The 12,385-nt window shown below is 44.9% G+C and overlaps 1 protein-coding gene across 1 annotated transcript in view; it reads left to right on the forward strand.

The window, feature by feature from the left end:
* LOC138945576 (zwei Ig domain protein zig-8-like) overlaps positions 1-12,385 on the forward strand; it is a 128,220-nt gene that overhangs the window by 94,822 nt on the left and 21,013 nt on the right. Inside the window, exon 3 of the mRNA XM_070317054.1 lies at positions 1,060-1,279. Coding sequence (XP_070173155.1) covers positions 1,060-1,279 — 220 coding nt within the window. The remainder of the gene's footprint in view (positions 1-1,059; positions 1,280-12,385) is intronic.

Consider the following 12,385-nt stretch of genomic DNA (forward strand, 5'->3'; position numbering starts at 1 on the left):
AAACGAGAGAGAACAAACCACGGTGTCTTGATTGGTTGAAGTCACAATAAATCTCAATTTCAACCAATCTAATAACGAGGCTGGCTCCCACCCGGTTGGTAACTTTCTCGTGTACCTCGGCCCTTGAGTCCAAATATATATATATACACTCTAGTCCCTGAGTGTATCGAGAACACTTCCTTATACTAGTCCTATTAGATAACGCAACGATGACAAAACACAAACAACTTTCGCTTCGAGCATAACCGCCAGATTAATTGAGACTGTATAATTATTCAAACACAATCAACCCACTGTCGTAAAGAGCGTGAACTCTTTAGTCGTACTTAATAAATCCCTTGCGAGATGATAATCAAGAAGTCGTCTATCCTTCCTGTTTCTGAATTACAACACGGCGTTTAAGGCTGGGAGATAGATCAGATTTCTTGGTGAAGGATGATGCGTATAATGAAGATTTAAAAGGTGTTGACTGCGCGTTGATGCATCTGAAGCGCGTAGTATCTGATACTGATTGGACGTTCATTATTGTTTACGACAAGTTTATTGTGTAACACACAAGTTTCTGCTAGGCTTACATTTTGCGGATACTTAAGCCTAATCCAACCCAAAACATCCCCTCCCCCCCCCCCCCCCCCCCCCCTTCGCCCTGTCCCATCTTTCTCGGATTATTTGTTGAGGATCAGGGAGATATTTGCAAAAGATTACTGACGCTCTGTAGATACAGTGGAACCCCCCTTTTAAGACCTCCAACAATCTGAGAAAATCAGGTCAGAAAGGGGAGGGGTCTTAAAATGGAGGTAAATGTACAAAGGTTATGAACAGAAAGTCTGAGAAAACAAGGTCTTACAAGGTCTTACTCGACGACAACAATAGCAACAACAACACCAACAAAAATAGCAACAACAACAACAACAACAACAACAACAAACAAACAAACCAGCAACAACAACAACAACAACAACAACAACAACAACAACAACAACAACAACAACAACAACAGCTGCGTTGGATCCCGGCAGTTAAAGTCAGTATCATAACATGTTGTTCGTTCTGTTTCAGGTTGCATGGAGACGAATAGACGCTGACGATTTTTTGACGATAGGCGAAATGACGTGGATCGATGACGACAAAATTGCCGTGGAGCATACCACCCTCGGAAAAGACTCCAGCATTTGGAATCTCATCATCGACAAAGTGGCGCCTGATGACGCAGGCGTGTATGAGTGTCAAGTGACGTCAAAATATGGGTCCAATAAACTTGTCACCCTCAGCGTAGTGGGTAAGTAGTTTTGTGCTTTACATTATTTTGCAATAGACTTTGCAAAATTGTGCAAGTGTTTTATGTGTGTATCTGCTTAACGGTTGCACAAACGTCCATGATAACTCATGATTTTGTTTTTAGAAGAGGTTGTTCATAGTGCAAAGCTTATCATTATCACATCTCTTCATAAAAAAAACCCACTGCGTGCAAGTTTTTACAGGGAGAATGTCCTGCAAGTTCACGAGAGCTACTATCAACTTCCATTTTGATTTAGTATTTCCTTTCTTCGTCGACTGACTGTTGTTTCGTAGCATTTACTGCCCTTGATATAGAGAATACACATGGTGAAACCCTAGCTTCTTCTTATATATTATAACAAAAGTGTAAATAGTATGCAAATACCTTTCGTTTGTATGGATTACTCTAAGCTTAGTTGCAGTTAGAAAAATTATCGCTGGAAACTTCGAGATAATTTTACTTTTCTTCTGACTTGTTTGTTCTTATTGTTTTCAAGCTGATGTAATTAACTGGACCCTTTAAATAATAATTATTGAATGGATTTTATATTCCGAGTAACGCAATGTCCGTTCATAGTTCATACAAAAAAGAAGATTAAAGTTAATTCATCCTAGCTTCATTCCAGTGGAGGTAGAATATATAAGATAGCTATGAGTGTTGTCGAAGTTGACTGTGAGAAATTGTGTAGATGATCATAAACAGTAGTTCCTAGCATGGACATTTTTTCTTTTTAGAAAGCAGTGTTTACTTTGGGCTGCTTGTCACCACTGCTAAAGCTAAGGTCCCACTATCACGAATATTTTGGCGAACTACAACCAGTTACTACGATTTTGCCACAACGATGTTTGCCACGAATGATAGCGAACAATCGGCCGAACAAGAACGAAGTAATACGAATCACAACGACATCGTAGTTCGCCGTCAAAATACGTCACAGTGGGATCTGGGCTTAACATTTAGTGTGATACGAATCGTAACGAAGTGTTTTGCTGTTCGTCTGTTGTCATTATAGGTCCTCCTATCACAGAACCTGGTGAGCCAAACGTTACACGTTTTCTTTTGCACGTGCTAGAAGTGATTTCATGTCTCCTTATACCTGTCTACATATGTGTTTGTATTGACCGTGCTTGCTTCACAGCTTTGGCAGATATAGCAAAAGCTTTTGATTTGCTCGTTGGCCTGGTTTCGTTTCTCCCTATCCTGCAACTGCTTTCTCTTTTTTTTTCAAAGGGAAGACATGTATGCTTTGCTTCTTACTACGGTTACTTACATAACCATGAACATTATTTATAGTATGGGTACTACTTGTACCTTGAAGAGAGGGTAGTCTTTCGAGGAGGGGGGGGGGGGGTGAAGGCCTCCAATGAAATGCATTTCCTGGGACAATTGTCTACAGCTAGTTCCTCGGAGGAATAATGTGTGTGATCGGATATATTTGCAGATGAAGATACATGTGTGTATTGTACTTTCCTGCATGTCATGGTAATTAGTTCCTGCACATTTGTATAACATATATGATTATAAGGACTACACGTATTAGGTCATGTATGGATGCATTAAAACGATGAGAAGATAATTTTCTGGCAGGCTTAAGATTGTGATGTAGCATGAGAAATACTAGCATCCTCTGGGTAATTACCGCCTTTTCTCCGTGAAACAAAAAACGCGTTCATATGTATTACGTGTCTTGACTGTTGCTTTGTATGATATTTTGTTCACAGAATACATTACCAAAGACATACATTGACAAAGCGTATAGTCTCGTGAGACAATGCTTGATTGATTAGTATGATAATTATTCACGGAATAAGGTTAGTAAAAATGAGGCAATATTCGCGAACGCTCACATTATCCATAATTATGGCTTTTCCGCACCCAGACATATTTTCACAGTGAATGAACATAAAGCATCGTGTAGTGATGAAGTGGGCAAGTCGACAATGCTTGGTTGGTATGTATGTGCAGTTCGTCACAACATATATACCGCTGTAAAGGTATAATGAGTGTCGGGGGTGGTTGTGGCTGGGGACGGTGGGTGATATTCCCATGACATTAGCGCAATGTCTAATTACGAGGAAACCGTAGAACTTTTTTTCTGACGTGTGGAATTTATGGTGCAAATAGAACACATTATTATGTTACTTAGAGGCAATCATATTGGTTGCGACTGTTGTAATCATGTATCACTCAGCTGATATGACATTTGGACAAGCCGTATCACCATCAAATATATGCTATACTGAATATTGCACAATCTATATAGATAAGGTGACGAGTATGTTTGTATATAGCCTTTAGCATACACACAGAGTAAAAAAAAACCCCAGCAAATCCAATTATTTGTTCTGACATTTAACCAAAACAAGCATGTTACTGATTTAATGTCCTCAAAACGTGTGTTACTGCAACGCGATGCATTTGTAGGCTACTTGAAGCATCTTTGACATTTGGGAAGTGCTTGATACTTGACATTTTCGGGCAGCTGCGATCTTCAGTGTCAGTAACAACCATACCAAAACATTGCCAGCAAACAACCGCATAGCGGCTATGCCTAAAACAATACGCACGACCAAACGAATTTGCTAAGGATTTCAATACCAAAACGAGAGGGCGTCGAACTAAACACATGCGCGTTAAGTTGAACCTTCGCGCGCCTTCGTGCGAAAGAGTGGGATATGACACCGACAGCCGGCCATACAAATTAATCACGTGTCGCGGAAGTATGCGCGGCGCATGCCTGTTGCAGTGTTTAAGTCAAAGTGAGTGACATTTCCCCCACAATGGGTACCAGTAACCTTGCCTAGACCCGCGTACTGAGAACCTGTAACCAACTCCATGGAATTCGGACGGCTCGATACATGCTGTACTCAGTTCAGAGACATCCTGCTTGCTGCCGCGCGACCAGAGAAAAATGTTTCCCTCTTTATCTTCACTGCGCTGGCTGCAAAACCCCTCACGCGGAAGTGTTTTCAGACAGGTTGTCCCGGAGGTGTACTGAGAACCTGTAACCAACTCCATGGAATTCGGTCGGCTCGATACATACTGGTTCCAAGACTGGGAGCGTGTCATACAAATATGTGACGAGGTATGATGTGACAAACCCTGGCTATCACTGTAGTATAGTCTAGGGGGGGTTATACTACTGGCAATGTGAACGCCGATTTTTAGGTTCTACTTTATCTTTTATGAGCCGGGTTAAACTTGTATGTGTATGTAAGTGTACGTTGTAAAGGAAAGTGAGAATGATAGTAGAATGGAATTGTGTGAGGAGTGAATAACGAAGACCGATGAATTTCAATGTATCAATTTAATGATGACCAAAGACAGTGAGTGATTATGTTAGCAGATAAATGGACTTAACTTCTGTATTGCGTTCTCGGGTACTGATGGTCAGTTGTCCAGTTTATAAAGGTGCTAACGTCCCAATCCTCGCGTCTAGCTGATCCTGGTAATATATACACGTCAGCGTTCACGTGTAGCATGGACAGTTCCCACGTTCGAAGATGACGTTCACTAAACGTTCAGCGTCAGCTCCGTCAGCGTTCACGTACAGCATGAACAGTTCCCACGTTCGAGAGGTGTCGTCCACAGGTATTATGAAAGGTTATCCTTAGTTATCACACATAGTTGTAGTTCGCCAGATACGTGGATACGTTATCTAGTTGTTCATGGTCCTCGATGGTTTCTCACTGGTGAAGTTACTCTTCTTCACATCGTGTTGAGTTCTCCACTGTGACTGTCTGGATATCCGGCGCAGAAGGAAGGTGAGATGAAGAGGGACGGATGAAGGGAGGGTTTGGTGATGACTGGATGGATCCGGGAGAGACTCCGAAGGGGTTGGTGACTGAAGCGATCCAGACGGAGCTGGAGCGATTCGAAGACGGAATAGAATTCGGATAGGATCCGGATAGAATCCGGATAGAACCTGGATCAAAGATAACATATATTACTATCAGCGATCCTAACTTTCTAAATAATAAAACACTCACACGCAATTTCATAAATTCATCAGCCTTCAGTTGGCAAACAGATGAAAATGGAGATGACCACCCAGATTCCCACCGGACAATTCCTGCATTGAAAACACAATTACTTTACAACGCGCCGACGGAATTGAGCTGCCCAAAGTTCTCCGGGTGCATCGTAGCGCGCCGCCTCTGTTGTATTAGTTTATCAAAAGATAACTCACCTCAAACAGGTTCGTGAGAATTTCGCTCCCCACAAGACAGAGCTCTCGCCTTTTCCTTTCCCGTTCTAAAAGGCAGTTTGAACTATTTCTTTTCCTTGGCCGAGCACTGTCTTGTGAAGCTACACTAATATAGTTCCTCACAATAATCAAAACAAAACAAACACAGTACATATTACTATCTTTTTTTATTTCCACAAACTCACAACAATCGTTTCTTGTTTCGGTTTGACATACACACTTGCCTTTCCCTTGCGTTATTACATTCATTATAATATTTGTAACAAGGCGGTCGAATGTGTAAAACAGCGAAAAGGATGACGTCTTCTGTAGTGACGTAATACTTTGAGTTACGTAATACGTTAAGTTCCGGTGATGCGGGTATTAGTCTCGGTCCTCTGATGGAACAGCTGATGTAGTCTCGGCAAATTCGTCTCGTGGTCTGTAGAATGTCCAAAAGCGTCACATACGCCCATGGGGGAATGAAGATTGTGGTCAATCTTATCCTACGCTGTGGTCATTCTACTCAAGTAGTCAGCTCCCACGTTGTCCTTGCCAGGAATCACTTTGATGGTGAAGTCGTACGGTTGCAATTGTAATGCCCAACGCATCAATCTCGCATTCGTCGGCTTCATGCGTTGCAAGTACTGGAGGGGTTGATGGTCCGTTTCTAAAACGAAATGTCTTCCATACAAGTAGCGTTCGAACTTTTGTATTCCCCACACAGTAGCTAGGCACTCCTTCTCAACTGTGGCATAGTTCTGCTCAGCGCTGTTCAGCTTCTTGCTTGCGTAAGCCACTGGTTGAAGGCCTTTTCCTTGATCTTGGAGCAGTACAGCTCCCATTCCACGGTCAGAGGCGTCGGTTCTCACGACGTACGGAAGTGCGAGGTCTGGCATGATGACGACAGGATGATTCGTCAATCCTTCCTTCAGTTTGTCGAATGCAACCTGACATGCTTGGTTCCACTTCACGTGTTCTGGTTCGTGTTTCTTTGTCTTGTCCGTGAGCGGCGCCGCGATGTCGGAGTACCCTGCGATGTAGGAACGGTAGAATCCGGTTGTCCCTAGGTATGCTCGCAGCTCCTTCTTCGTTTCTGGCGGTTTCGCATCCCTGATCTTCTTGACCTTGTCGTCCTCGGGCCACCTTTTGCCGTTCCCAATCTCGTGTCCGAGATAGGAAAGTTGTTCGTAGCCGAAGAAACACTTGGATGGTTTCGCGGCGAGGTTCGCTTCTTGTAGTCTCTTCAAAACTGCTCTCACGGCCTCGACGTGTTGTTCCCACGTCTCGGTGGCGATGAGTATATCGTCCATAAAATGATGGACATCCTTTCTGTTCAATGGGAGCAACAGCTTCCTCATCATACGGTTGAAAATCGCTCCCGCCGTAGATAGTCCAAATGGCATGTTTACCCATCGAAATTGACCGAGGGACGTGGTGAATGCTGTCTTGTCGCGATCCTCTTCCTGGATCATTACAGCCCAATATCCCTTCGTGAGGTCAATTTTACTGAAGAATCGCGCGTGAGAAAGCTCTGAAAACAGGTGCTCCACATCAGTGATGGGTTCTGCGTCAAACTGTACGACCTTGTTCACCTCTCTCAGATCATTGCAGAACCGTATTGACTTCCCGTCAGCTTTCTTTACCAATACAATCGGTGAATTGTAGGGTGATGCGGCAGGCTCAATGACTCCGAGTTCTAACATCTCCTTGACTTCCCGTTCGACGACGTCGACTTGGGAATGGGGAATAGGTCGGGGCTTCACATAGACGGGTTTCTTCTCCGTCACTTTGATGACGCACTTTTCCAGTGTGGTCTGTTTTGGTACATCGGTCAGGTTGTTGCCAAACTCCTGGCATGCATCCTCGATGTCCTTTCTTTGCTTGCGATTCAGTTTCTCCCATATGTGTACATCCTTAGCAAACTCCGTCCTCTTTGTTGACGGGGTCGGGATGTGTTTCAGACTGTCCGCGTCCGCGAAATAGTCGTTTGGCACTTCGTCATAGTCTTCGACGACGATGGCGATGTGTTCTTCCTCCTCTTCCTCAGGAGTATGTTCTGCCTGGAACATCTTGTCTCTCTCGTGGTATTCCCGCAGAAGGTTGACGTGGTACGTGCGTACGTTGCGTCCCACCTTGATACGGTAGTCAAATGCGTTGACTTTTTCCTCGACAGCATATGGTCCCCTCCATGCTAGCTCGAGCTTGTTATGTTTTGTCGGGAGAAGTAGCAACACTTTGGCTCCGACCTCCAACGTCCGACGTTTGGTGTTGCGGTCGTAGTGATGAGCTTGGCGAAGCGCTGCCTTTGCTAGGTGGTCTCTTGCGATCTCGCAGGTTTCTTCTATCCTGTTCCGTAAGTCAGTTACGTACTCGGCAGTTGTCTTTGCTTCGTCGGAAGCTCCTTCCTCTGTCCAGAGTTGCCTCAGTATCTGCATTGGTCCTTTGACCGTGCGTCCGTACAAGAGCTCAAATGGTGAAAATCCAAGAGAGTCTTGTGGTACCTCCCTGTATGCGAAAAGTAGGGCTGGTATGAACTCATCCCACTTCTCGGGTTGCTCCATCGCTAGTTTCTTCAACATTGATTTCAGCGTCCCGTTGAAGCGCTCAACCAATCCGTTGGTCTGAGGGTGCCATGGAGTTGTCGTAAGTCCTTTTATAGCCAGAAGCTGCTGTACATCCTTCATCAGCTCGCTGGTAAACTGTGTGCCCCTGTCGGATAGGATTTCGTCGGGCAGTCCCAGTCTGGTCCAGAAATTCCAAAGCGCCTCGGCGATGGTGCTGGCTTTGATGTCTCTCAGTGCGACAGCCTCTGGGTATCTTGTCGCGTAATCGACCATCACGAGGATGTATTGTTGCTTCGAAGCGGAGATAGGCTTAATTGGACCAACCAGGTCCACGGCTACACGCTTGAAGGCTGTATCGATGACTGGCATCCTGCCCATCGGTACACGTTTGGTCCGTCCCTTCGGTGATGTACGTTGGCACGCGTCGCAGCTCATGCAATGATGTTTGATGTCTCCCACTATACCCGGCCAGAAGAATTCTTGCCAGATTCGCTCGCGAGTCTTCTTCTGTCCCAAGTGGCCAGCCATGGGCGAGTCATGTCCTGTGCGAAGTACCTTCGATCGCATCCTCCGAGGTACAACAACTTGTCGATGCTCCTTCCCTTCCTTGTCGACGTACTGGCGATAAAGGATGTCCTTGACGTGTGTGAAACTGACCCGTCCATGGGTTACCTTTGTCTCGGCTAGCACATGTAGACGACTAAGGGACTCATCTGCACGTTGTTCTTTCTTGAGATCGGTCGCAGAAAACAATTGTTCGGCCTGAGGCACTAACGGTATCTGCGCTTCCAGTGCAGCATCTCGTTTCCTCTGATCCCGTGTTTCCACGGCTGCTGATCCTTCCACGATCACAGGGTCACGTACTGGGTAGACGGGAACTTCTACTGTCTCTCCTTGTAGACCCATCTGATTTCCTATCAGGACTGAGAATATGGGGTTGTCCATCACACTGACTTCTGTTTCGCCCACAAAGTAAGGCGTGTCCAAGTGTACTCTCGCTACGCGTAGTTGTTTCTTCGTAGACTTATCGGCGAGTGTCGTTTCCTTGACTGACGAGGTGAAGTTGGCATCAGGTACCAAAGCTGCGTCCACAATCGTTGAAGTACTTCCAGTGTCTCGGAAGCCTGTCGTCAATCTTCCTTCGACGGTGATTCTGGAGACTTTGGTGAAGGTCTTCTCGGCGCACGTTCCACAGAGCTTGTCGTATTTCGTCGAGTTTCCCACCTTCACTTCGGTGTCCATAGCTGCTCCGGCATCTTCTTTCAGTTTCGGACATTCACGTTTGAAATGAGGTCCATTGCAGTGGAAACATCTGATGTCCTTCTTGAAGTATGGCTTATCTTTGTCCGCTACTTTGCCTGACTGAGATTTGTCGTCGTACTTCCCACTAGCCTTGCGTGCCTCAAATCGATGACTATCTTTCTCCTTCACTGACCCCTTGTCGTCTCGGATCTTCCTGCTCGCTGACGGTCTTGCTTCTTCGTACCGCACGATGAGTTTCTTGATAGTGCTGATGTCCTCTGGTTCCCTGTCTTTGATATAAGTAGCTAAATTCTCTGGTAGAATTTCCATCAGCTGCTCTCTCAAAATTAAATCCTTCAGGGATTCGACATCACTCCCATGTCCTGACATGTCGATCCAGCGGTCCATGAACAGTGACAAATCGTTGATTAAATGCTTGTACGTGTCAGCCTGTTCTTTCCTTCTAGATCTAAATTTCTTCCGGTACGTTTCTGCCGTAATCTGGAAGTGCTCCAGCAGAGCCTTTTTCAGAAGCTCATATGATCCTCGCTCGTCGTCCGTAAGGCGGGTGTAGGCGAGTCGCGCCTTCCCTTTTAGGAGTGCTGTCAATCTGGGCAACCAAATCTCGTTGCTCCAGTGGTTCGCTCGGGCGTGGTCCTCGAATTGAAATATGAAGGACTCGATGTCGTCCTTGTCCTCCAAGAACGGCAACTTGGATTGATAGTTGTCTCGGTCTCTCTGCTGGGTGTGGTTGCTGCTGTTATTGGAGTTTCCTCCTCCTGAGTTAGTAGGGCGAGAAGCCTCAGCTTGGATACGTAACTCCTCGAGCCGAAACTCATGTTCCTTGTCTCTGGCACGTTCGTCGCGATCCCGCTGTTTCTCTTCGCGATCCTGCTCGAGTTTCTTAGCTTCGCGTTCACGCTCAACTTGCTGCTGTATCTGCTCGAGTTCGAACTTCTTTGCTTCACGTTCTTGTTCGATCACGTACTCTCTCAGCTCAGCTCCCGTTAGACCTAACATCTCTCCTTTCTCCATCAATTCTTTCGTCAGCTCCAAGGCCTTGCTCCTTGTAGTGACACCACTAGCGACTTGCTGTTCTTCAGACATCTTGTCGTCGAAAGAATCCTCCTCTTTACGAAATTAGCGATCCTTCTGAAAACCCTTGGTTACACGCGTTCAAAATCCACAAAATCGGAATTTGCCGCAGCCAACTCGGAAACCGTCTCCGTCAACTCGGTAAATCGCGTCCGTAAAATCGGAAATTGAAAACGACCAAGTTAGTTTATAGTGTGTACACACTCCAGTTACCAATTCCTCGAATTGTAACTTTGTTTGTGACTTTGAATTCAAAGTTGCCCACGACTTTAGACAAAGTGTCTTATTCAAATCGGCCACCCACGTCAAACTAACGTGACTGATAATTCGGTGTTCTAATAAAATCCAATTCTATCAGAACCCTCGCCAACTCCGCACTTGTGCTGATCAAACACAATGCTATGACATTTAACCGAAATCAGTAATATGTATTTGCTCAACTATATGTCAGATCTGGACTTCTCGTAGAACAATGGTTCTCTTGTCCCCTTTCACTTTGAATTCCGAATTCGAAAGTGAAAGAATTTATAGCTTGAACAAACTACACCCTTTTGCAGAGTATTTATACCGCTCTGACTAACACCTTGCGTTGGTTCTTCTTCCAGAAGAAGGGAATCACAGAGTCGTTTCCCCAACCCTATGTTACCAACTAACCAGTTTACAACAGAATCCTTGCCTGATTAAACTGTACTGAAGCTATCTGACATGCTTCCCTTGTGGTCTTGATACTTTTTAACCCAGAAGTATCGTCTCTTCAATAAGAGGTTACGTTCGTTTTTAGGAGTGGGAAGGGAATGCTTTGTTGCTATTTACCCAGAGCAACGGCTCTACATTTAGAGGTGGTTTAGGTTTGGGATTGGGGTTTAACTAATCCTTAAACTAAACACACAATAACTAAGGTGAAGATGAGAACGTACAAACACACGAGAATTTCTTTAAGTTAGTTTTGACTCAACAAGATCCCGGACGAGCTTCCCAATTTGTGACAAACCCTGGCTATCACTGTAGTATAGTCTAGGGGGGGTTATACTACTGGCAATGTGAACGCCGATTTTTAGGTTCTACTTTATCTTTTATGAGCCGGGTTAAACTTGTATGTGTATGTAAGTGTACGTTGTAAAGGAAAGTGAGAATGATAGTAGAATGGAATTGTGTGAGGAGTGAATAACGAAGACCGATGAATTTCAATGTATCAATTTAATGATGACCAAAGACAGTGAGTGATTATGTTAGCAGATAAATGGACTTAACTTCTGTATTGCGTTCTCGGGTACTGATGGTCAGTTGTCCAGTTTATAAAGGTGCTAACGTCCCAATCCTCGCGTCTAGCTGATCCTGGTAATATATACACGTCAGCGTTCACGTGTAGCATGGACAGTTCCCACGTTCGAAGATGACGTTCACTAAACGTTCAGCGTCAGCTCCGTCAGCGTTCACGTACAGCATGAACAGTTCCCACGTTCGAGAGGTGTCGTCCACAGGTATTATGAAAGGTTATCCTTAGTTATCACACATAGTTGTAGTTCGCCAGATACGTGGATACGTTATCTAGTTGTTCATGGTCCTCGATGGTTTCTCACTGGTGAAGTTACTCTTCTTCACATCGTGTTGAGTTCTCCACTGTGACTGTCTGGATATCCGGCGCAGAAGGAAGGTGAGATGAAGAGGGACGGATGAAGGGAGGGTTTGGTGATGACTGGATGGATCCGGGAGAGACTCCGAAGGGGTTGGTGACTGAAGCGATCCAGACGGAGCTGGAGCGATTCGAAGACGGAATAGAATTCGGATAGGATCCGGATAGAATCCGGATAGAACCTGGATCAAAGATAACATATATTACTATCAGCGATCCTAACTTTCTAAATAATAAAACACTCACACGCAATTTCATAAATTCATCAGCCTTCAGTTGGCAAACAGATGAAAATGGAGATGACCACCCAGATTCCCACCGGACAATTCCTGCATTGAAAACACAATTACTTTACAACGCGCCGACGGAATTGAGCTGCCCAA

The sequence above is a fragment of the Littorina saxatilis genome, linkage group LG1, assembly GCF_037325665.1.
Source record: "Littorina saxatilis isolate snail1 linkage group LG1, US_GU_Lsax_2.0, whole genome shotgun sequence".
Lineage (NCBI taxonomy): Eukaryota > Metazoa > Mollusca > Gastropoda > Littorinimorpha > Littorinidae > Littorina > Littorina saxatilis.